This window comes from Musca autumnalis, unplaced genomic scaffold (assembly GCF_047663935.1).
Source record: "Musca autumnalis isolate F117 unplaced genomic scaffold, ASM4766393v1 scaffold_1, whole genome shotgun sequence".
NCBI classification, from domain to species: domain Eukaryota; kingdom Metazoa; phylum Arthropoda; class Insecta; order Diptera; family Muscidae; genus Musca; species Musca autumnalis.
This window is the reverse complement of record NW_027411644.1, coordinates 4,752,006-4,778,051: the sequence shown is the minus strand read 5'-3', so window position 1 is coordinate 4,778,051 and position 26,046 is coordinate 4,752,006. Positions and strand designations below refer to the sequence as shown.

Sequence of the window (26,046 nt, the reverse complement as noted above, 5' to 3'; positions counted from 1 at the left end):
ATTGATTGTTTTTGCTTTGATAGATGTACATATTTCATGTTATAGATATCACATCATTATAGCTAACGGTAGGTATCATAATGAAGACAGACAAATGACAAGAAAATGTAATCGATGAGCGAAGTTAGAAATATAATTAATTCATTAATATGATTGGAAATTTAAGAGCATTTTAATGTAGTCGAAGGATTATTGGACTGTTTTCTCAGAAGTCTCCATACCAAATTCATTCGAGGTATTATAAAATTCCACTAAAAACATCAGGTTTGAAGTAATTCGATAGAATCGCTTTACCAAAAACCGGTGACAAGTGAAAAACGTAGACAATTTTAATTTAGCAAAGAAGATCCTTGTTAATATGAATGGAATGTTGAGGTTCAAAGCTACAACACACCACTAGATTCATAGAAATCGAGGACAATAACTCTGAAAACTTATTAAAATGTTTAAATACGGATTCCTGCTCAAACAATTACAAGCCATCTTGCATGTACGTCTTATGATACAAAAAAGGCTGGTAATTATTGTTAAAAACGATCGATGTATCGGAAAATAAACAGAAATATTTATGTTCATTAAATGTCCTCCAGCCAAGCTAAAATAATTAATTTGCATAATTAGTATGGCTATTTTGACACAACGATGACACTTTCGATTATCAATATCAATGTTCGAGTTGTTGATATTTTAATTGTTGTTCCATTGTTAATATTAAACAAGTAAGAACGGCGTTAAATTAGGCCGGGCCGAACTTGTTATACCCTCCACCACAATTTGTATTGAAATAAAATGGAATAATTAGTTTCCTTTTGTGTATAAAGAAGACTTAATACTAAATTTCAGCAATTTCGGTAAAACAATGTGAGGTACCATTCTATGGTTGCTATTTCAAAACGTCGATCTATACCGACCAATTTCTGACTGAAAGTTTTTAGGCTCAAAGAAGACTAAATACCAAATTTCCTATATTTCGGTAAGAGAATGTGGCTAAAACTTAAAAAATACGTGGACCTATACTGATAATGCTCCTCTGGAAGATTATATAACTCTTGGAAGGCGAAATAACGAATTTTAGCAATTTAGGTTGGATATTGACGTCACAATCTTCAGTATTACGAAAATCGGTAGGTACCGTTCTATGGGGGCTATATCGAAACGTGGACCTATACCGACGAATTTTATTCAGAAATGGGGCAATATGAAAGCGTGGACCTGTACAGACATATTTCTGGCGAACAGTTTTATATTACATTGAAGACTAAATACCAAATTTTAGCCATTTTGGTGGAATATTGAAGACACAACCTTCAAAATACGAAAAATCGGGAGGCACCTTTCCATGGGTGCTATATGAAGGCGTGGACCTATACCGACAGATTTAAAGGGGAAGTTTGAGTACCCCCAACGAAGTCTAAATACCAAATTTCAGCCATTCCGGTGGAATATTGAGGCCACAACGTTCAAAATACCGAAAATCGGGAGGTACCGTTCTATGGGGCTATATGAAGGCATTGACCGATACCGACAAAATTCTGGAGGAATGTTTTATATCCCTAAAGAAGACTACCTACCAAATTTCAGTCATTTCGGTGGAATATTGAGGCCACAACGTTCAAAATACCGAAAATCGGGAGGTACCGTTCTATGGGGGCTATATGAAGGCATGGACCGATACCGACAAATTTCTGGGGGAAAGTTTTATACCCCTAAAGAAGACTACGTACCAAATTTCAGCCATTTTGGTAGGATAATGAAGCTAAAACCTTAAAAACACCGAAAATCGGGAGGTACCGTTCTATGGGGGCTATATCAAAACGTGGACCGATATATCCCATTTTCAATACCAACCATCCTGCAAGTAATAAAAACTTCTGTACCAAATTTTGACTCTCTATCTTTAAAATTGCGAGCTGTATCTTGATTTCAACAGACAGACAGACGGACTGACGGACTGACGGACGGACGGACAGACGGACATGGTCAAATCGACATAGAATTTTATGCTGATCAATAATATATATACTTTATAGGGTCTCCGACGAATATTTCGATGTGTTACAAACGGAATGACAAATTTAATTATACCCTCCATATGGTGGAGGGTATAAAAAAGAAATGTGTGATTGGTAAAAGGCTTTAGGCGGCTAATTTACACCATTTAGCTTGAATCTCCATGATGTACACCATCATCTCTATATTTGATTGAGGGTTTGAAAACATACAGCTACCTCCGAACTTCTTCAAATGCAAAATTGAAATGTTGCCTTTGGACCTCTTGATTTCATTCAGAACAAACTCCTCTAACATTTTGCGATTGACAATGACGTTGCAAAGCTGACAATGGATGGCAACAACGAAACGAATCGAAACTAAATAATATTTATTTCAATTTATTCTCTCGTATCTCAAGAGATTTATGTCAAGGTGTGTACCAAAGTATTCATACAAACAAACATTCATTCAGTCACATTCATTCATATAAGTGTATGTACGTATGTCGGATCAGTAAAAAAAGCAACAACTTCAAACAACTTTCAACGTCTTTAAAATGCAAATAATCTCTTGAAAACAGAAAAAACTACTTGCTCGCACTATCGTAAATTAGTAAAAAACATTAATTGTGGCTTTTGCAAAGTTCAGCAGCGTTGTTGGTTGCAAATAAAAAAATGAAATGCATTTGAAATGGCATGTGCTTCTGCAGCCAGCATTCATATGCGAACTCGTAAATTTTTAGAGATATGCATATTATCAAACTTTTGTTTCAGACTTTTTTCTTGCATTTATGGATTCAAAGTGCATGGACTCCAAAATCATCTATTATTTTAACAGAATAGTCTAAGATATTCAACAATCACTTTTATTACTTTTGTACTTTTTAATTCATTTCCTAGCCAGATTTGGATATATTTTTGTGTGAATGTTAATATTAGAAAAGAATTCGAAGATATTTGAACAAATTTTCGCAAGAAGTTTTTATCAATTGACGTTATTGGCTATCACTTGGACGTGAAGAGGAATAACGTTATTTTAAATTCCACAGCAACTGAGACAATTATACTGGAAAGTACTTTAACAATAGAATATGATTCTGAAACAAGATTTTTTGAAATGACCTAATACATGGCCTCTTTTTTCCGCTGCAGATATGCTCTCACTACCAGGGTAAAATGAATCCAAATCTGCTTTGCAGAATTGCACAAAAACTATGAAAATAGCAAACAAGTGAGCAAAGGTTATAGACGGGACGTGGCCGACTATGTGATACCCTACACCACTACGCCTGTGCATCTACCCCGACATTTACTTGGTACTGATTGAAAGCTTTGCTGGCCTTCTTGATTAGTTTTTTACATGTCTTTAATGCACCAAATAGAAACAGAGGTATTTGTCATTAAAGTAAAGACTTCAAAATGTTAAAATTATGATATCTCTGATATTGTACCATGTATGCCACAGTTTGTATTAATTTAAAGCTCAGATAGTTTAGTTTCATTATCAAAATCTCTCCTTGGAATAAGTCCTAAGCTGAGATATTCGCATTGGAAAAAACGTTGATTTTTCTCCTAATAAGCGTTTTGCCTATTCCGATCCCTGAAATCAGAATTCTTCTTGCCCCCTTACTTAGCTGGCCCATTACAGAGCATTTGTTCCATAGACCGAACTAAGAAAAGATCTTCAATTCTCTCTTTTTTGTGCTTCGCTTTTTGGAATACCGCGCCTTGTCATCTCTTCATCCACGTGTTTGCGCCATCTACTCTTTGGCCTGCCAATTCTGCGTGCACCGCCATGTGGCTCGAATTTATACGCCTTTTTAGCGGGTTCATCATCGCTCATTCTTATTATATGGCCTAGCCAACGCAATCGCTGCATCTCGATACGTTTAACTATATTGATGTCGTTATTTACCGTCAACGCAGATCGGTCCGTAGATCTTTCGAAGAATTTTTCTCTCAAACACGCCAAGCACTGCCTTATCTGCTTGCGCAAGTACCCAGGCTTCGGAACCATACATCAGCACGGGTAGTATCAGTATTTTGTAAAGCGTTATTTTTGTTTGACGAGTTGTGGCTTTGTTTTTAAAGTGCTTACTTAAGCCAAAGTAACATCTGTTGGCCAATACAATTCTTCTTTTTATTTCGTTTGTTGTGTTTACGGCGGTGTCGAGGTATACGAAGTCTTTTACAACCTCAAAATGATAGGAACCAACTTCAATAGTTGGTCCGATCTCAATGGACGCATTGCGCCATCAGCTTGGTCTTCTCGCCGTTTACCGCCAGACCCACTTTAGCAGATTCTCCTTCGACCTTCATAAAGGTATCGGTTACTTCTTTTACTGATCGTCCCATGATGTCTATATCATCAACATAAGCAAGTAACATGTGGCTATTGGTGTAGATTGTGCCACTTCTTTTGACGTTTCCTCTCGCATAACCTTTTCCAGCAGGATGATGAAGAGATCACACGAAAGTCTGTCTCCTTGTCTGAAACCTCTTTGGTACCAAACTCTTCGTAGAGCTTCTTTCCTATTTTAACTGAGGACCTCGTGTCAGTTAAAGTCATTTTACAAAGCCGGATGAGCTTTGCGGGGATACCAAATTCAGACATGGCTTGGAATACCTTTGAACGTAGCGGTTTGTCGAAGGCTGCTTTATAATCGACAAAAAGGAGGTAGGTGTCGATCTGCATCTCTTGGGTCTCCTCCAGGTTTTGCCGCAGGGTAAATATGTAGGTGGTTAATGCTGGATTTGCCAGGTCTAAAGCCGCTTTGATATGGCCCAATTATTTCGTTAACCATAGGCTTTAGTCGTTCGCACAGTATCCCTGACACAACTTGTAGGCAATAGGGAGAAGACTTATGCCCCTATAGTTAGAGCATATAGTCTTATCTCCTTTCTTGTGGACAGAGCAAAATATGCTCAGGTTCCAATCGTCGGGCTGATGAATGCACCTTAACAGCGTGTCGCCATCGGTTTTAAACAGCTCGGCTGGTAAGCCATCGGCTCCTGCTGCCTTATTATTCTTCAACTGGTTTATTGCTGTCTTTACCTCATCTTGGCTGGGCGGTATACATTCAATACGATCTTCTGACATTGGATCTATGGTATCTTCGCCGTCTTCGCTACTATCGGATACCAACAGTTTGGAAAAATTTTCTTTCCATATCCTGAGCACACTATCTGTATCAGTTACCAAATTAACTTGCTGGTCACTACCAGCCTGTACCAAAGCCATCAGTTTGATGTTTCACTCTTTGGTCGTACTTTCGGACTTCTTTCTGGCTCCTGTACATCTCGATTTTTCCCAATCCCGCCTTTCCATTTCTCTCTTCTGCGGAAAAGTCTTCTCTTCTTCTCTCATTTTCATCCGATACCTCTCTCGTGCGCTACGCGTTGCTACTGCTTGTAGAGTATGCCGCATTTTTCTCTTCGGTAGCAGCACGACACTCGTGGTCATACCATGAATTCCTTTGTGGAGGTCTCTGGAATCCAAGTATGGATTTTGCGGCTGTTTGCATGGAGTGGGCAATATTTTGCCATTGTGTTGTTATGTTATCGGGATGAGGAGTGCTTTTGCATTGCATTAAGCAATTGAGCTATTTGAGTGGAATATGCTGTGGCTATCAGTTGTGCTTGCAGCCGACCGATGTCCAAATTCCGCGTTGTATATGTTCGTGCTTTATTTGCAACGTCTAGACGGGTACGTACCTTTGCTGCAACAAGGTAGTGGTCTTTGTTTGCTCCTCTGAACGATCGTACACACAACACGCTCGATGAATGTCTTCCATCTACCACAACATGATCAATTTGATTACTTGTTCTTTGATCTGGAGACAGCCAGGTGCCCTTATGAATGTCGAGATGCTTAAATCTGGTGCTGTTAACTACCATGGACCGATATAACCCACCGTCGAACTTAAACTAAGTTTGGGCAAAATATTACGAAAGCCAAAATTTGAACCGAATCGGTTTATCCGTTCGAGAGTTATCGTGCGCTCCAGCCAGACAGACAGTCAGTCAGACGGACGGACGGACATTTCTCAATCGACTCCAAATTGTCTAAAACACATTTCGTCCAAACATACTTGGGGTCTAAAACCATTATTTCGATGAGGAACATTTTGCCCGTATGAAAGTGTATATACCGTCGTTAGCATAAATGCTGAGGGTATAAAGATCGGATTTTTCACGACTTCGCTTGAACCAATGCAAAAGATGCCATGAAATAACGTCATCGTATGAAACCCCATCTTTCAAATTTTGCTGGGAAGGAGTATGAGGTTACGGACAAAAATATAGGACTTCATAGAAGTTTTGGGTCGAATTGTTAGAACTCAACATGAAAAAGGGACTAAAAGTGCATATAAATAGGAAATCAAATGTCGAATGTCCGACACGTCTGAACAATTTCGCAAGCAAAATCATTGCGATTTTTAAACGATTTTTTGAAGGGGAATAGTTCAGATTTTGTACCGATTTCGGAACGAATGTCGGAAATAAATTTCCCTTCCGAATTTCCCAAGGATTTTCTTCAGATTTCGATCCGATTTAGCTCCAACATTTCGTTCCGAAACTATTTCAACCACTTCATACAACTTTCGTCAATATATCGTTACGAATTCGGATCCGACATCGGACGTAGCGTCCGAATTTTGTTCCGATTTCCATACGATGTACCATTGGTTTGCTGGGTAATTAAAACCGCCAGCTAAGGTTATATTAAAACATGGACCAACAACAAAATTCTTTTAAAATGAGATTTTCTGTCCACTCGAAAAGCCGAATCACAGCTTATTCGGTTGGAAATTTGGCTAAAGCCCTTAAAATAAGGGAATTTAATTTTCCTGTCCATAGAGAACCCAAAATGCATTTTGCAGCTAATTCGTTTGGAAAATATGTCTAAAACCTTTACAATGCTACGATTTCATTTTATAAGGGCTATCCCAAAACATGGACCGATATGGACAATCTTCGAACACAAAATAAGTTTGGAACAAATCGGATATTTCGTTTGAGAATTATTGTGCACACCAACCATACAGTTGGGCTGACTTGGCTAAATCACTCCAAATTTTCTGAAACATCCGAGTGATTTTTATAGATTTTTAAACAGAAAAATTAGACGATTATGTCGTACTTATGATGATTTACATAGACCGATACATTGTAAAATTAACCTGGCCTATTCAACATACCTCGTACACCGTCATAAAAAAACATTCTAATTGTTTACGCACTTCAATCACTGCGTCTACCAATCCAACTTACCTCCATAAAGAATAAAGTTTTAAGATTATTTGTGCTGCTTAGTGTTGTTCTAGAATATGCGGCCAATAGAGCGGGAGGCACTCTAAAAGAGTCGTTAATATTTGACAAGAATTTGTTGTGTTACGACTGCAACAGCAGCTGCAACTGCGTACTAAATGTGCGCCTGTCTAATATCTAGACTAATATTATGTGAGACTGGTTCAGTTACTTATGCGGCACACTTCTTTGCTGATGTTGGCCGACTACTTGATGTTCGTTTAGATGTGATGTAGAAAGATCAAAGAAGTTGAGGGCTATAAAATTCAGTCGTGCATAGGGTGATGCTATGTGACTTTATGCTCGGCAGTGTAACATTTCTAATCAGAACGTCAAAGTGGAGCAGCACAATAACCAATGAAATTCAACGATGTTCTGGTTAAGAAATGTCATAAAAAAGTTTCTCTTTATTTATTGAACTGTTTGAAATAAGAAATGTGCAAAGATAACGAAAACCCGTGAAATCGGGTCTTTGTCATGCGACGGACCCACAAAGGTAGGTAGTAGCAGCAATCTTTTTTATTTTTGTTACCATTACAACTGCCATCATCAGTACATACAAAAATATGTTCACACATTTGGAATGTCAACCTTTTGAAATATGCTGGTCGATTTGTTGTTTTCTTTACTGTTGTTGTTGATGTTGTTGACTTTTTTGCGACAATACATAAATGTTATAGCTTTGTTTTTATTTCTTTTTGTTACAATGAAGTTATTAAGGCCAAGTCAAAGCTAAGAGTTGTACCTGCTGCTGTGTGAAAACATCTCAAAATCACTTCACAAAAAATAAATAACAAAACAAATCTGCTCGGAAGTCGATTGGCCATCATGGCAACCATCACACACAGTTCTCCACTAGTGTAAGTGGAGCAAATCATTTGGTAGCGCGTTTTTCATTTCATTGGCATTTACACCTCAACTCAAATCTTCTTTAGCGTAGCGTGTATCATTTATGTCATATCTGATCATCGTTTGTGCACTTGGTGTTTTTCCCACTTCTATTAGAAATGTGGTTTCAAGAAGATATGCCATCAGTAATTGAAATTCTTTGCTGAAAGAATCAACTTTGAATCGGAATATTGCCATAAATTCGAATTGTTTAATGTTATTTATAATCTTGATAAAAATGTGGGCATGTAGCACGTATAAGGTCAGTTATAAGAAGTGAAACAGAGAAGCATACTTTCTGTTGAGTAATGCCAATTGAAAGTTTTTTTGTGAATATTTTCTAGAATTTCCAAATCTTGAACTACAACATCTGATGTTTAAGGAGTAATTTTCTTCTCCTTTTCATTCTTCGCATTCATAAGACATATTGAGGCCTATTTGCCGTAGTGCGAAAATATTTTGGTTTTTAGTGTCACGCTTGTGTTCCGAGTCTTTTAACGCCAACATATGACATCGGACAAATTTACCTTAATGTTATAGTAAACAAACACCTATTGTAATTCCACGTTCCTCTTAATATCAAATCAACTTATCATACCGGCTATCGTATTGATCTTATTTCTCATACAACTGCGTGTGTGCGACAAAGTAGCTTAACGGAGATACTGAAAGTGGTTTAAGACAAGGCCACTACGCACATATGTTCGCACATATGTTGGTTATGAATGAATGAATGCCTAAAATAAATTCAATGATTGATAGTTTGATAAATCCAAATTTAAGTCGATCATTTTTTTATTAATGTATTAATGTTGTTGTTGTTTTTTTTTTCTTTGCAGATATCCAAATTAAAAAATATTGAGCTTATTAATAACACAAAAAATGTCACAACAACGAATCTCCAGAGATCAACAACAAAAATACTCACCAGCCGAGATAATAGCAGCGATGTGGAAACAATATCAACATCGCTAAAATCCATACATCAACAATTGAAAGCACTCGATATACCTGAAGTACAACATCACAATAACTGCATGAATCTAATCAATGAAAATGGACAATTTAGAACGTTACTGACCACCACCACCAACACCACTAACAATATAATAAACTGCAATTCTTCCTCGTCTGCCTCATCCGCTTCCAATCAAAATGCAAAACTATTGACCACAAACAACAAAGAGGAAGAACTGATCACAGATCATTTGGAAGAGGAACAAGAACTGACACAGCATTTGAACAACAAGGCCATAGAAGAAGAAGATATGGGTAAACAAACCGATCTTCATCACAACCACCACAGTCATTCAGATTCTGATTCAGCATTGTCATCTGCACCGCCAAGTATAAGCCCACAACCGCCAGCGAATGGTGTAGAGCCAACAGATATTTGGCAAACGGTAAGTTCAAAGGACCCTTGCACAAAAGTTCAGTAACCTCCTTAGTCAAGTGTGTTTTTCGAAGTCTTTTGTTTAGGGGGGTTATCTATGAAATGGCCAAGAGGATTAATCTAAAATCTCAACATCTTTGTCGCCAAAATTCAAATGCATTTTTAATTTCACTTTTTTTCTCAATCATAAATCAAAGCTGGAAACAGTAGACAAAGAGCTGTACAACTGCACACAAATCCACTATGCCTTGGTTGGGTGACTGTGCACTTCGGACACGATAGGTATGTCAGTTGGCTCAATGACACATATATTTATAACTGGCAACCCAGCAGCAGCAGCAGCGACTGTTGCACTTCACATGCCAAGCCACCACATTCACGGAGACAATGCAAAATCTCACGATTGTTTCGTTGCTTGTTTCGGGGACAATCAATGAACTTCAAAAACTTGACGTTAGTTATGGAAATTTACATATTAAGTTAGTTGCAAATAGACATGGTTAGCAGTCAATAAATTTACAGTAATTACCCGATTTTAATTTTGCAAATTGTGAATTGAATTTTAATTTGAGAACCCAAAGTTATTTTTCGTTATTGATTTTTATTGTTTTCATCAACAGATACGCAGCTACAGTAATGACATTGAAAAGCTACAAAAGGAAGTCGATTCCTTGCACAAGGAAAACGATAAGCTACGCCAAGAACTGAATATGGCCAAAGATCAAATCATCGACTTGGAAAATGTTGCACTGGAGGTAAGTCCTAATGTTCCGCACATTAGAATATTTCCATCTGACACGTTCTCTTCCCGTTTCAGCACAATGCCAGCAATGAAAAACATCAACAACTCTTGGAAAGAATAAAATGTTTGGAGGACATTGAAAGTGATCTAAGGGAACAAAATGAACTTTTGGAATTTAGAATACTCGAATTGGAGGATAATGCCGGTGATAAGGAGGTAAGCGCAATATTTAAATTAAAGTCAAGTTTTTTTAACAAAATTTCATTTGATTCAAATAACTGTATTTGTGAATAGATTTGTCTTTCTATTCGTTGCAATATTTTGCTAAGAAACAAGATTTTTTTCTTTGAAAATCTGTTTAAACCTATTTGGAATATTAGCTTTTATGTTTACCCAACTCAAAATGTCTATTTTTCTACACTGCAAACTTGTTAGTTTTTAGTGAACAAATTTCTTTCAATAAGAAATATTATTGAATTAATTTTTCTGTGTACACCCTGTGTGTTCTATGATATCACCCTGTGTTTTGTGTAGCGCCCTGTTTACATGTTTCGTTTCGATATGAAGTACCCTGTTACTAAATTGCAAGTGAATGAAATTTTATTTGTTTACGCCTAAAGGTATGCAATACTTTATACCGAGATTAGTGTTCATAGAGGGTATTGCAAACCTAACGAAGAAAATAATTTAAAGTAGGTGGTGGTGCCAAAACATAAAGCCTTTCGATTAGATAATGTGGTTATGATAATTTGCTTCAAGATTGATTGGCAAAACCAAACTAATATCGCCAATTTTCAGCAAGGGAAATCAAATTTCAGTCACTTTTATTTACCAAAATCCGAGTTTTGTTGGTGGGGGTGGGGGTTACATCTAATCCAAAGGTGGACCAATATAGCCCATTTTTAATACCAAACATCTTATGAAGAATAGAAAGTTATTTATACCATTTTCCAGAGGACGTTGTTAAATCTACCTAGTTACCCAAATCACATGCGTGTTTATACCCCAGCCTTTAGGCTATCGAGGGTAAATGCACTTTGATACGATCAAAATGTGTCTCATGGAAATAATGTGTTTAAACCCCAAGTATGTTTCAAACAATTTGGAGTTGATTTAGCCATGTCCGTCCGTCTGTCTGACTGGCCGTTGCGAACGATAACTCTTGAACGGATCAACCGATTCGGTCCAATATTTGGCTTTCGTAATATTTTGTCCAAACACTGCCTCGGGTCGGGTACCTCCCCCACAAAATTCAAAAATGTTCGCTAAAATGATGAGCACGATAACTTTTGAAGGGAGTATCCGGCTTATTTAATATTTCGTAATATTTATACCTGAAATAGATCAGGTTCGAATCTGGACTATATCGGGGTACCTCCCACAATAAATTTTAAGGACTGCTCTCGAATCGCTTTGATTTTTTGCAACAACTTGACCTAACGACGGTACAAATTTTTTGTTCGTGGTCAAATCCATACTTCCTGACAACATGGCCTGAAAGCTGCAAAAAAAAACACATAAGGCCACCATATTTAGTTGCTGGTGCGCACAGCAACTTTCGAACCGAATACTGCATTGGTCCAAACTTTGCATATCGTAGTTTTTCTACGAATCTTAGATAGAGTTCCAAGATGGTTCTTATCGGTCCACTCCTTCCAGTGCCTGCTCTACAAAATTTAAAAAAATGATGAGCACAATATATCTTGAACGGAGCAATCGATTTGGTCCCAACATTGCATGTCGTAATATTTCTTTCGGAGAGAGATCTGGTACGAAGATGGACTATATCGATGGACATTTTATTACTCCTTTAGGCTAACATTGATACGACAAAAATGTGTCTCATCAAAATAATGGTTTCAGACCCCAAGTTTGGAGGAAATCTGTTTCAGATAAATTACAGTCGATTTTGCCCTGTCTGTCTGACAAGAGCGCACAATAACACTGGAACAGATCAACCGATTTGGTACATATTTTGGATCTCGTAATATTTTGTCCAAACTTAGTTTAACTTAGAAGGTAAAACATATGGTTTCACTCCTTCGGAAACCTCCCCCACAAAATTGTGAGCAAAATAACTCTCAAAGGGAGTAGCACATTCTCATTTGGTCTAAACATTGTACATCGCAATATTTCTTCCAGACATAGATCACGTTCGAATATAGACCACATCGGTTCAGGTACCTTCCACAACAATTTTCAAAAAAGGACATGTCTGCCCATATTTAGGCAACTATGTAATCCCCTTACCAAATTCGTTGCGAAAGTAACGTTATGTATGCCTGAGAATTCAAATCAATTTGGGGTTTTGCTCTTCTGACCTAATACCATCAACTTCGTTTAGAACTTTTCGCCCACAAGATAATATCAGTTGGGAACGTGAACATGGGAGGTACATTTATATATACCTACCAAAATATATACCTATATTCTGCAGGAAGGTTTTAACTTCCAGAGAAACCAAAATACATATTTTCAGTCAAATCGATTGGAAAATATGACTAAAGGCCTCGACACATAAGCCGCTCGGATTTCTTACTTAATTCATTTCTGGTAAAGGAATAAAGAAATGTCAGAACCATATTTCAATTAGGTCGAACTTGGTCTTTGGAAATGAATTAAGCAAGAAAGCCGAGCGCATTATGTACCCAGGCCTTTAAGGCCTGCGTACATAAGCTGCCTGATTGCCTTGCTTTCCTGCTTCATTTCTGACATAATAAAAATAAAAGAATAAAGAAGGCCGAGCAAATTTCGAACTGGTTTGCCCTTTTCTTTTTTATTCTTTTATCAGAAGCAAGCAAGCAAGGCAATCAGGCAAGGCAGCTTATGTACGCAGGCCTTTAGACCCTCTATATAGTTAAAATCTTCAGGTACCTTTTATTTGGATGCTGCATCAAAGCATGGACGTACTTTAAACTATTCTGCGAAAAGGTGTATAAGGAATATATCAAATTAGGGGCTAATCAATTGGAAAATATGGCCGTGAAATAGCTAAAATCCGATGGTACCTTTGCTTTTTTTAATAGATTGTTTCTTTTACTAAGAACTCGAAATACCAATGCTTTGCGAAATTAACTAGAAAATGTGGGTAAAACGTAAAATGTATTCAATCCAAAGGTCACTATCGAATTTCAAAGCTTTATCTTTAATCTTCTGAAGTATAGCGCTAGATATTGGAGACCTTTGGTTAAGGTTATATATAAGGGACTCCAAACATAGTTTGGCCTGAGAACGCAAAAACCTTTTGAGGTAATGTTTTTGTAGTACGAAATATACCAGATTATGCAGGTTACAATGGAAAGGATTTTCCCATTCCATCTTTAAGATGTTTGTAAGAGAACATGAAAATATTTGAGAAGGCTACTTTAATCGATTTGTTTCTCAGTTCTTGAACATATTTTTTGGGTTCCTATAGTTTTACTAATTCAATAACGTAATGGAATTAAGAACCAATATCATTTTCACCCATCAAATATCCATCATTACCAAGCATGGGCCAATTCGTTTACATATTTCTATTCTACATATATTTACCTCACCTTGAATCAATCAACATCAACGACAAGGAACTGGTCTCCAATTGCAAACTGTCTGCTATTTTTTGTGATATTTCTTTAATCGAATTGACATGCCATGTTGTTGTGTTGGCTAAGACGGACACTCCTCCCCAATTGATTTCGCCAAGAAACGAAAGCAAAAACAACATAAAAATAAAAGCGAGACAACTCACAAATGACATTTGGCGCTAGACTTAATTAAGAAATATGCTACGAGCACAACAACAACAAACCAATCCAGTGCTGGTATTACTTGTACTTAACCTTTGACCTTTGGCACAGCATTAATTCCCGTTATTGGTTGTACATTCAAAATAAAGCAGTTTAAGCACGTTTTAAGCATCATTGTTAGGAGGAAGAAAAATCAAAGAGTTTGAGTTTTCATTGGCTTTCAGATGGAGGCATGCAAATCTTTTATGGAGAATCCCAAAAACAAAAGAAGTTTTGTTTTCCTTGTCAAAAAACGTGACTTTTAATAAAATTGATAATCATGTTAATGATGATCACAACGAATTATTATTAATGGCTGAAAGGATGAGAGAGAAAGAGAGAGACACTCTTCTTGCCTACCATTATGAATTTTGTGAGGGGATGAGCCGATGTTGCTGTCTTAAGTCTTTTGTTTTACATTAACCATTTTTTACTTTGCATAATTTCAATTTGGAGTTTGTGTGAGGGTATGTTTGAAAGTAGTTTAATTTGAATTCAATAATATTTATTTAATTCCTAATAAGTGTAACACTTCTATCGCCTACACACCATCTGATTACCAAGAATATTATGGCCTGATATGGTTAAAGAATATGGGCCACTTATTATTCTTTCAGAGAATGGACACTTAGTGTAAACAAAATTGATTTCAAATGTTGCCACAAGCCATTACATTTGTATAGAATTGTTTTTTTTTCAACTTATAATTACATACATACAAACATTAGAATATTCGAATATTCCATAGCTCCAATGGCGGTATTATGTGAAATTATTCTACGAAGCATTCATTCATTCATACATATCAAAGTGTTTTACTTTTGTTGTATTGTAAAACGTCATTCTGGCCAAGTTCCACGACCACGCATTGAACAAGTTCTATGTTAATTGGTGGCCATTGTTGTTGTTATTGTTCTTGTCAGTTTATAAAAGTAAATGCACGTGTGCTTCATAGGATGGAAAATGTTTGCCAGCAAACTACTTATGACTCACATTATATAAGCGATATACATTTATACATAGAAATATTTTGCTATATTTTTGTGGCATATTACATTCACATGAACACACATGTATGTATGTCTGTTTGTCGCAAATATTTAAAGAACCTGGTTTTGGCGCGCGAATTTCATGAAATACGCGTTTCTTACATTTGCGTCCATTTCAATCATTGTCGTAAATATGAAAACGAAACAATGACTGTTTAAGGCTGTTTCAATCTGCAATAAATAAAAATAATCGCAGTTCTGTGATCGCCACACTTACCCACCTCTAGCGAAGAGTACTTCTTACATACAGAAATACCCACTTGAGTACAGTGGTGGTTAAAAGTAAGAATAAAAAAATATTAAGACTAAGCTGTAGAATAGTCATTACTCATTTAAAATACTAAATTACACTGTACAATAGCCAATCTGGGGCAAGGGAAAATCCAAGTGGGGTTAGTAGAGCATACCTCAAAAGGGTATTCGGTCTCAGGACCTTATATATAACCCTATACATTGCAACACTAAAGGTAAAGCTCTGAAATGGATCATTTCGGTCCACTTTTTGTATAGCCCCGTATAATGGTATGCCCTGATTTCGAGTATTTTCCACGTTTCACCCATATTTTATAATTAATTTCGCCAAATGTTGGTATTATGTGTTTTTAGTAAATAGAAACCCACTATCAATAAAATTATCAATATAGGTCCACGTTTTGGTATACACCCTAATTTTACCTAGTTGGAGGGCCTTGACCACATTTTCCAATTGGTTATGCTTTAATTTGTCATCTTCGTTTCGCAGTGGGAAGATCATCTTTACGCAGAAAATGTTTAATGCAGGTCCAAGTCTAGGAGTAGCGTCCATATAAAGGTTCCTCCTGATCTCGAAGATCTTGGCCGCGTTTCGGAGTAGCGACCATATAAAGGTACCTCCTGATTTCGAGAGCTCTGACCACATTTTTAAATCGATTTAGATGAACATTTGTATTATAGTTTCTTTGGGAATAGAAAACCTTCCTGTAGAAGATTCTTAAAATGTGAAAAATGCCAAATAGAGACCCAATATCATCACCTCCATTTGTAATTTACCACAACCCATACCAAATCAGTTCAGATGGTCCATAGGGTCCTCTAATGTAGAGTAGTTGGCCCATAGGGTCGTCTACTGTAGAGTAGATGGCCCATAGGGTCGTCTACTGTAGAGTAGATGACCCATAGGGACGTCTACTGTAGAGTAGATGACCCATAGGGACGTCTACTGTAGAGTAGATGACCCATAGGGACGTCTTCTGTGGAGTAGATGGTCCATAGGGTCACCTACTGTAGAGTTGATGGCCCATAAGGTCGTCTACTGTAGAGTAGATGGCCCATAGGGTCGTCTACTGTAGAGTAGATGGTCCATAGGGTCGTCTACTGTAGAGTAGTTGGCCCATAGGTTCGTCTACCGTAGAGTAAATGGCCCATAGGGTCGTCTACTGTAGAGTAGATGGCCCATAGGTTGGTCTACCGTAGAGTAAATGGCCCATAGGGTCGTCTACTGTAGAGTAGATGGCCCATAGGTTGGTCTACTGTAGAGTAGATGACCCATAGGGTCGTCTACTGTGGAGTAGATTGCCCATAGGATCGCCTAATGAGTTGATCGATATGTCCCAGACGGGACGGGATCTAAAACTATTATTTCGGTAAAGGATATTTTTCTTTGTATAAGAGTGTATAACCCATTAGGGCCGAACCTAAAACTTTGCGTGTTGCGTGTGCGTTCTAAAAAACAAAAACAACGGTACCCCCCAAGTCTACGTTCCCGGCCGTTTTTGTCTGGGGGTGAAAAATGCCAAATAGAGACCCAATATCATCACCTCCATTTGTAATTTACCACAACCCATACCAAATCAGTTCGGAAAGTGGACTTGGGAGGTACCGTTGAATGGAAACGTAAAAAAATTGGAGAAAAAAATCGGCCTGAGAATTCAAAACCCCTTTGGGATTTTACTGTTCTGGTCTTATATTATCACCTATGTTTGGAATTTACCACATCCCATATATTGGAAATTTATCATAAAATAAAAAGAGGGTTTACAATTTAAATCCCTTTGTGGGTCATGATATACAAACCGAATATCACCCCCACTTGTAGTTTCCCACACCTCAGACTATGACCCGAAAATGTTTGTACAGTGTTATTAGTTGTTTCCGTAATATTACTAAAATAGATTCACGATTTCTTATTGAAAAGGATATACAAATTTAACTGTGCTATCCATTAAGAATTTTTCTTCTATTTATGCCATTTTCACATTTGGCTCCCACTGTAATAGGTATACGCTATGTATCACCGTATTTATATATGTGTCAACTGGCTAAAACCGCAAAAACAATTGCAACAACAGCAATATGTGTCATACATAAATGACCCTTTGTTTGTTGTTTTATTTGTTACAATACCGAACCGACGAAGCAAACGCCAAAATAGATAATGTTCTCTGTAATGGCAAAAATTGTTGTTATTGCTGTCGTTGGTGGCTATTGTGTTGTTGTAGATTAACATGGGAATTTTCTTACGAACGGACGACGAGGCAGGCGTTCGAACACTTTTTTCTTAGCTTGAAAAGGCTTGAGCACAAACCAACAAACCTATCATTGAAAATCGAAAATAATAGTAAAGTGAGCACCAACAACGAAACCCAGAGAATGATTCTCTTTAACTCTTGGCTCCAAGCGAGCATTCTCCCCATTTTTGAATGAATGAATTCTCATCAGTGGAGATTTGCAAAAAAGCTGAAATACAAAACAAAACAGTCTCGTTTTGGCGCTTTTATTGTTTGGAGTTGGCTCAAAAGACACAAACCAGACTAACACAGACAGACACGCTTCTGACGCGATTACATTTCGGAGTTTGAAAATTGTTTAGTTGTTGTTTGCTTTGTATGGCATGCGCATGCGCCTCAAAATAGTTAGTCAACGGTTTTGCCATAAACCAAAAAGGAAAAAAACAAAACAAAAAATCATACTGCGGATATCGACAACAAAATCTGCAATCTGAAGTCATAACAAAAACTCGGGTGGATATTAATAAACGAACAAAAAACAGTGAACAGTGCAATAACAAATCATTAGATATAATTTTTCATCATGGATTTGTGATTGATGTTGGGTTTTTTCAAACTAAATTTGGTTTTAATGGAAAATTGAAAAAAAAAATGATTTTATCGATGATACAATGTCTTCAAATCAGTGCATTGTAACGTGAGTGTGCTCTCTACAAAAGGATCAGATATCAAATTCACTTGATTTGAATAGAAAAATATTCTGTTTCTTGGCACCAAGACGTGCTCGTGGGTGTCCATCCATGCCTCTGTGTGTTTTGTATAAATTATTACGTAATTTAAATTTATGAAGCTACAAATGAAGCACCTGTTCTAAAATTGTTATCACCCAAAACTAACGCCTCCATTTTATCCACCATAATTGGAATACATCAACGACAGCATCAACACCAACATCGAGAACAAAATGCTTTGCGATGATGATTTTATTTGTTTAGTAAGTGTTCAAAAATGTGTTTAAATACATACATAGAAATGTGTGAACTATTACAAATAAATAAAAAATTTTAAATAATAAATTTCATATTATACAGGGTGAACCACATGAGTAGTCTTTTTTAAGTTCCGAAAATAGCCTAAAGAAATACAAATTAACGATGAAGTGTTAAAGGTTTCCTTGATCAAGTAACGCAAACCAAAAAACTCAAAGTCTTTCGAAGACGAATTTTGGGAAAATTGCAAGATTCTCAAGCGCTTTTTAATTTTATATTTATAAGCAATTTTTAATGGGTAGCATACTCATCAAACTCACCACAATACACTCAGTGAGAGAATTTCTTCGTATATATATTTTTAGTCTATGTTTAAATGTGTAAAAAATCATGAATTTGCTAAGTTAAAAATACGAAAGTCAATTTAGGTGCTTATATGTTGAGTACCTTCTTGAATAAGCTGCATATGTGTGTCTTTCGTACAGAATGCATAAATAGGTTGACATTACAAATGGTACCATTTGATGAATTTGCCTCCTTCTGTAAACCAGAAAACTCCAGTATGGCTCTAGCATTGCTAATATTTATTCCGTTTTGGCTGCTTAAAGCGTACATTTCTGGAGAAGGTATCGTAACCAGTGAGTCTAATTTTTCCACTGACAGACATATTCAATAACTACTAAAAATATTAGTGCCGGAAATGTATGAAGGAGTCGCCATCAATATCAAGATGTATTGTCTTCTTCTAATCCATCTTAGGGGTAGATCTAATTTTGGTCATCTACTGTAGAGTAGATGGTCCATAGGGTCGTCTACTGTAGAGTAGATGGCCCATAGGGTCGTCTACTGTAGAGTAGATGGGCCATAGGGTCGTCTACTGTAGAGTAGATGGGCCATAGGGTCGTCTACTGTAGAGTAGATGGGCCATAGGGTCGTCTACTGTAGAGTAGATGGCCCATATGGTCGTCTACTGTAGAGTGGATGGCCCATAGGGTCGTCTACTGTAGAGTAGATGGCCCATAGGGTCGTCTACTGTAGAGAAGATGGCCCATAGGGTCGTCTACTGTAGAGTAGATGGCCCATAGGGTCGTCTACTGTAGAGTAGATGGCCCATAGGGTCGTCTACTGTAGAGTAGATGGTCCATAGGGTCGTCTACTGTAGAGTAGATGGCCCATAGGGTCGTCTACTGTAGAGTAGATGGCCCATAGGGTCGTCTACTGTAGAGTAGATGGCCCATAGGGTCGTCTACTGTAGAGTAGATGGCCCATAGGGTCGTCTACTGTAGAGTATATGGCCCATAGTTTCATCTACTGTAGAGTAGATGGCCCATAGGGTCGTCTACTGTAGAGCAGATGGCCCATAGGGTCGTCTACTGTCGAATAGATGGTCCATAGGGTCGTCTACTGTGGAGTACATGGCCCGTTGGGTCGTCTACTGTGGAGTAAATGACCCATAGGTTCGTCTACTGTAGAGTAGATGGCAAATAAGGTCGTCTACTGTAGAGTAGATGGTCCATAGGTTCGTCTACTGTAAAGTAGATGGCCCATAGGGTCGTCTACTGTAGAGTTGATGGCCCATAGGGTCGTCTACCGTCGAATAGATGGTCCATAGGGTCGTCTACTGTAGAGTAGATGGCCCATATGGTAGTCTACTGTAGAGTAGATGGTCCATAGGTTCGTCTACTGTAAAGTAGATGACCCATAGGGTCGTCTAATGTAGAGCAGATGACCCATAGGGTCGTCTACTGTAGAGTAGATTGTCCATAGGTTCGTCTACTGTGGAGTAGATGGGTCGTCTGCTGTAGAGTAGATGGCCCATAGGGTCGTCTACTGTAGAGCAGATGGCCCATAGGGTCGTCTACTGTCGAATAGATGGTCCATAGGGTCGTCTACTGTGGAGTATATGGCCCGTAGGTTCGTCTACTGTGGAGTAAATTACCCATAGGTTCATCTACTGTAGAGTAGATGGCCCATAGGGTCGTCTACTGTAGAGTAGATGGTCCATAGGTTCGTCTACTGTAAAGTAGATGGCCCATAGGCTTGTCTACTGTAGAGTAAATGGCCCATAGGGTCTACTCTCGAATGGTCTATAGGGCCGTCTACTGTGGAGTAGATTGTCCATAGGGTCGTCTACTGTGGAGTAAATGACCCATAGGTTCGTCTACTGTAGAGTAGATGGCCCATAGGGTCGTCTACTGTAGAGTAGATGGTCCATAGGTTCGTCTACTATAAAGTAGATGGCCCATAGGGTCGTCTACCGTAGAGTAGATGGTCCATAGTTTCGTCTACTGTAGAGTAAATGGCCCATAATGTCGTCTACTGTAGAGTAGATGGTCCATAGGGTCGTCTACTGTAGAGTAGATGGCCCATAGGGTCGTCTACTGCGGAGTAGATTGCCCATACGATCGTCTACTGAGTTGATCGATATGTCCCAGACGGGAGGGCTAAAATTAACTCCAAATTGTATGAAACGCCTTTCGTCCAAACATATTTGGGATATAATACTATTATTTCGGTAAGGGACATGTTTCTTCGTATAAAAGTGTATAGCCCATTATAAAATAACGTAAACAAGCTACTTTCTTCATTACCAGTAGGCTGAAAAATAATGGGCTATTTCCTAAAAAATTAACAAGGCAAAATTACTTACTTTAATCACTACTTAGTAATGAGTACGGTGGCACAGAGCGTGAGCGTTCGACTTTGTTAGCAAAACTACGGAGAGATGTTAATGTATGTACATTAGGGCGGCCCAAAAAACATATTTTTTAAATTCGTTTTTTAGCTTTTAAAAATCAGGAAAATTAAAAGGCAAAATTATGAGTGAAAAGTATCAATAAAAGCTGACAACACTGTTGCTATCGGCAGAACTTGCCGATAGCTTTATTTTGGTTGTTAACTTAACCAATAGTTTCGTTAATTACCGACATTATAAGCATTTTAATTTTACCGACTTTTGTCGATAAGTCAAAAAATTAGTTACAGAATTCCACTACAGAAGTTTTCATTCGCAGAACTTCGGTAACTCCCCACCAAAGAAAATGTCGAAAGTCCGACACGTCTGAATAATTTCAGAACACCTTCGATTTTCGTAAGGGATCATTTCACCAATTTCGATCAGATTTCGTTCCAAATAAAAAAAAAATCCTTCTGAATTTTCCATGTATTTTATTCGGAATAAATCGAAAGTATCCGAAATTCGTACCGATTTGGTTACGATTTCGGAACAATTGTTTTGCTGTGTCCTTAGTATATGTTTTTGTATGGCATTACCCATATTGTACGATAAAGATTCGATATAACTTTTAGTATATGAGGTTATTGGCGTGTTGAACAGTTCCTATTTGTATAAGTTTAGCCTAAACTTAACCCGCTTCTAATTGGGTTGTTTTATTATGTTTGTGGTTTTTATTTACTATGCGCGGTTGTCCGTTAAATCTTCGTTCGTATTTGTGTTTAGCAGTATTTATTTGAATTTAAATATTCATGAAGTTAGAAGGATACATTTTGTGTTCTTCACAAAATGCAAAAATTAACTTTCAGGCGTTAAAATAAACAAAAACGGGACGGTTTCTTATGTGGTTTAGACATTCAATTTAGCGTGGGAAGATATTCAAAAATGACAGTTTACAAAAAAGAGTATACACATACATATACATTTATATGTATGCAGACCATGGGTTTGGATATAATTTTGAAACATCAAACATGCAACAACATATAAAAATGTTTGCTCCAATGGAATTATTTAAATTTTTAATGATCCAATAAATGTTTCTCCTAATTGCCGTTTATTCACCGAAATTGTTTTTGAAATTGAATAAATTAGAGATTAGAATTGTCTTCCACTTTATTACTCATGTTTACAGCTGTCTCTTTGAACAGTAAGTTCTTTCAGTGTAGCTCTGCTCTTTGGGACAAATAATAAATCTTTTGAAATGATGTTTTTCGGCGGTGACAACAATTAATGAGACGTTGCCGAAATGACAACAATAAAACCCCCCTTAAAAGCCCCACATTTAATGGAATAAAAACATTAAATAACAGAGATTATGAAACTCTTGCCGGCTAGATAAAATTGTGTGACCTAACAAGCAGTAAGCCGAGTGTTGGCACGTTTCTAATACGGAATTTTAAGTTTTTTTGTTGTAGTATTTTTTGTTCTTAAATGCCGTTTCCATGTCTTTTCCAATTAACATGCACAACTAAATACGGGAGTCGTTTTGTGCTATCGAATATCAGAAACTATTTAAACCTCGAACGAGCCAAACAATGTTCTTTTCTTGCTCACACATTCTCTCAATTAATCACCGCAAAACCTTATTTGAGGTTTTGTTTACAGAACCTCAACAAGTGATCGGAATAACAAACAATATTTGAGTATTTGCAAAATGAATTATGCGTTTATTTGCTTACTTACTTTCCGCAAAAAGAATGAAAAAATATGTTTGTATGTGTGTATCTACACACACAATAAATAACTCTTTCTTCATATCTAATGTTAGAAAGTAATCATTTTGATATTCAATCATAAATTAATAGTTTATTTTTTTTAATATTTTTTGCATGATAGTAACCTGCTTTCGCGAATTTGATGTTGATGTTGGTATTTTCGGTTTTTAATAACAAAAGAGACCTTAAAAATCATTCAAGTCGAAAAAATATTTTTTAACAAAAATAAGTAATTGTTCGTTCAAATATCTTTGATGTGTGTGTTTCTGAAAACGCTTAATGTGTTGGTCTCAGTTAATGATTTCACGCTCATCCACAAATAATCTTATAGAAACTGTGGTCGACATTATCGAATAAAAAGTCCCTATTGATACAAATGCACAGTAATTCACAAACGAACTTAATTATAAATCCGCAGAAATTTGGTAGTCACATGAGCCGAATAACCCATATCAAAACAATTGGTCTGTTCCCTTTATGTTATCGGAAAAAAATAGTAAAAATTAGTAGATTCTTGCAGTTCCGGAACAGACCAAATGTAAACAAGTACCTTCTGTATTACACCAGGCAAAAATCAAAATTTTAAAAATTGTTTATTACTTATTATTATATTACTCCTTATTAAATTATTAAATAAAAAATAATTATAATTAATAAAATTAAGTTACAGTGTTTTATTTATAAATGCATTTAAAACTAGAAAATAATTTTTCATGATGGAATCTCTCAAATAAAGCGCTTGCCGTTTAATATTGTCACAATTTTTAATTCAAACGCAAGCGTTTTATTTGAGAGATTCCATCATGAGTAGTTATTAAGTGCATTTATAAATAAAACACTGTAAATTAATTTTTTAAATTGTTTTTTATATAACAACATAATAACATAACAAATATATATAATAACATAACAAAATTATAGCCAATTTAGGCCGAAAATGTAGATAAAAACTTTAAAGTGCCTTAAATCGTGTGGTACCCTTATATAAGGGCTATACCGAAACCTGGTCTTATTGGTGGGGAAGTTTCTGTACCATGGGAAACTCCAAATGCAAAGTTTCAGCCAATTCGGGTTGAAAATGAAGATAAAATCCTTAAAATCGGGTGGTACTGCTATATGGAGGCTATACCAAAACCTTGACCTATGTCCAACATTTTTGGTGGGAAAGTTTATGTACCAATTCGGCCTAACCATGAAGATGGAATCCTTAAAATACTTTAAATCGGGTGCTACCGCTATATGGGGGTTATAAGAAACAAGTAAAAAAGTATCAGTCGGCTTGGCCGACAGAGATATACCCTCAGCCTGTGTATATTGAAACAATTTTTTTCCCAAAAAACGTATGTAAATAGGGGGTTTTAAAAATGTTCGGCGTATAAACCGACAAAAATGTTGATTAGGATTAAAGAGCAAAAGTTTTGCGGAAGAGATACTTAAACGAATGGATCGACATTGACCATTATGGAAGTGGATCTGCAGCCACTACATATGGTTCCATAGGGGCTTTTTACTTCCTTCGTGCTGTTTTCTCATGAAGTGCGGACTTGCCTCTGAAAAAACTTTTACGATCGTAATTGAGGCAGTTAATACAAGTTGCTTCAACAAAAATCAAGGTGATTCGATAGCAGGTCTTAAAGTTAACTTATACGACATTTTGTGTGGGAGGTACCGGATGGAGTGGACAAATGTAGTCCATATTTAAACCTGATCTATATCCGGTAGATATATTAGGATGTGTAAAGTATGGACCAATTCGACTACTCCCTTCAAGAGTTATCGTGCGCACAATTTTTCCGAACATTTTTGAACTTTTGTGGGGGAGGTACCTGAAGGAGTGGCCCGATATGGCTTATCTTCGAATTTAAACTATGTTTAGACAAAATATTACGGAGGTCTAATTTTGGACCCAATCGGAAGATCCGTTCGAGAGTTATCTTGCGCTCCAACCACCTCAAACGGTGTCATAGGGGTTTTGTGTCACTTTCAGGCTATTTTCTAAGGAAGTGTGGACTTGCACCTGATGAAACTTGTACCGTCGTATGGAGGGCAGTGAACACAAGTTGCTAACACAAAAATCAAAGCGTTTCGAGAGCAGGTCCTGAACTGAAATTATCCGAAATTTTGTGTGGGAGGTACCCGAAGGAGTTGACCGATTGAGCCCATATTGGAATCTCTATCTAAGTCTGGTAGACATTTCACGACTTGCAAAGTATGGACCAAATCGGTTACTTCCTTCAAGAGTTATCGTACGTACCAATTTTTCCGAACATTTTCGAAGTTTTGTGAGGTAGGTACCGGAAGGAGTGGACCGATATAACCCATCTTCGAACTTAAACTAAGTTTGGACAAAATATTACGAAAGCCAAATTTTGGACCGAATCGGTTGATCGGTTCGAGAGTTATCGTGCGCACCAGCCAGATAGACAGACGGACGGACATTGCTAAATCGACTCCAAATTGTCTGAAACACATTTCGTCCAAACATACTTGGGGTCTAAAACCACTATTTCGATGAGGCACATTTTGCCCGTATGAAAGTGTATATACCCTCGTTAGCATAAATGATGAGGGTATAAAAATGGACCCATATTGATTTTGTTTTCATATTCATGTATTGTCATCCAAATCTTAAAAGTGTACAAAAATTCAGTTCGATTGGTCAACTGCAACTGTGTGGAAAATGAGTTACTAGACTTGAACTAAACGGATACCAAAGCAAGTTAAATAAAACACTGTAAAAATAATAATTACAAAAAAAATATTTTTATGTGGACTGTTTCTACAAAACTTCTGTTTTTCTTTTTTTGAAAAATTTGTAATTAATTTTTTTTCATGATTTTATTAATTTTCTCGTTTAGAGTTAAGCTTAATGATCTGAAATTATTTGCAAGTGAAAAAGGAAAGCCATGGACTCGAACCCACATAGTCACCAAATTACGTTACCTGGTTTCATTGGTGGTAAAGCAATGAAACCAGGTA

General features: G+C 37.0%; 1 protein-coding gene across 9 annotated transcripts in view; it reads left to right on the top strand.

The window, feature by feature from the left end:
* Pif1A (PFTAIRE-interacting factor 1A) overlaps positions 1 to 26,046 on the top strand; it is a 181,126-nt gene that overhangs the window by 135,823 nt on the left and 19,257 nt on the right. For all 9 annotated transcript variants that reach the window (XR_012409137.1, XR_012409138.1, XR_012409139.1 and 6 more), the window contains 3 exons: positions 9,029 to 9,592; positions 10,203 to 10,337; positions 10,400 to 10,540. Coding sequence is in view for 4 of the 9 variants with exons in the window: in XM_073961498.1 (XP_073817599.1) it covers positions 9,029 to 9,592; positions 10,203 to 10,337; positions 10,400 to 10,540 (840 nt within the window). In the remaining 5 variants the exon portion in view is untranslated. The remainder of the gene's footprint in view (positions 1 to 9,028; positions 9,593 to 10,202; positions 10,338 to 10,399; positions 10,541 to 26,046) is intronic.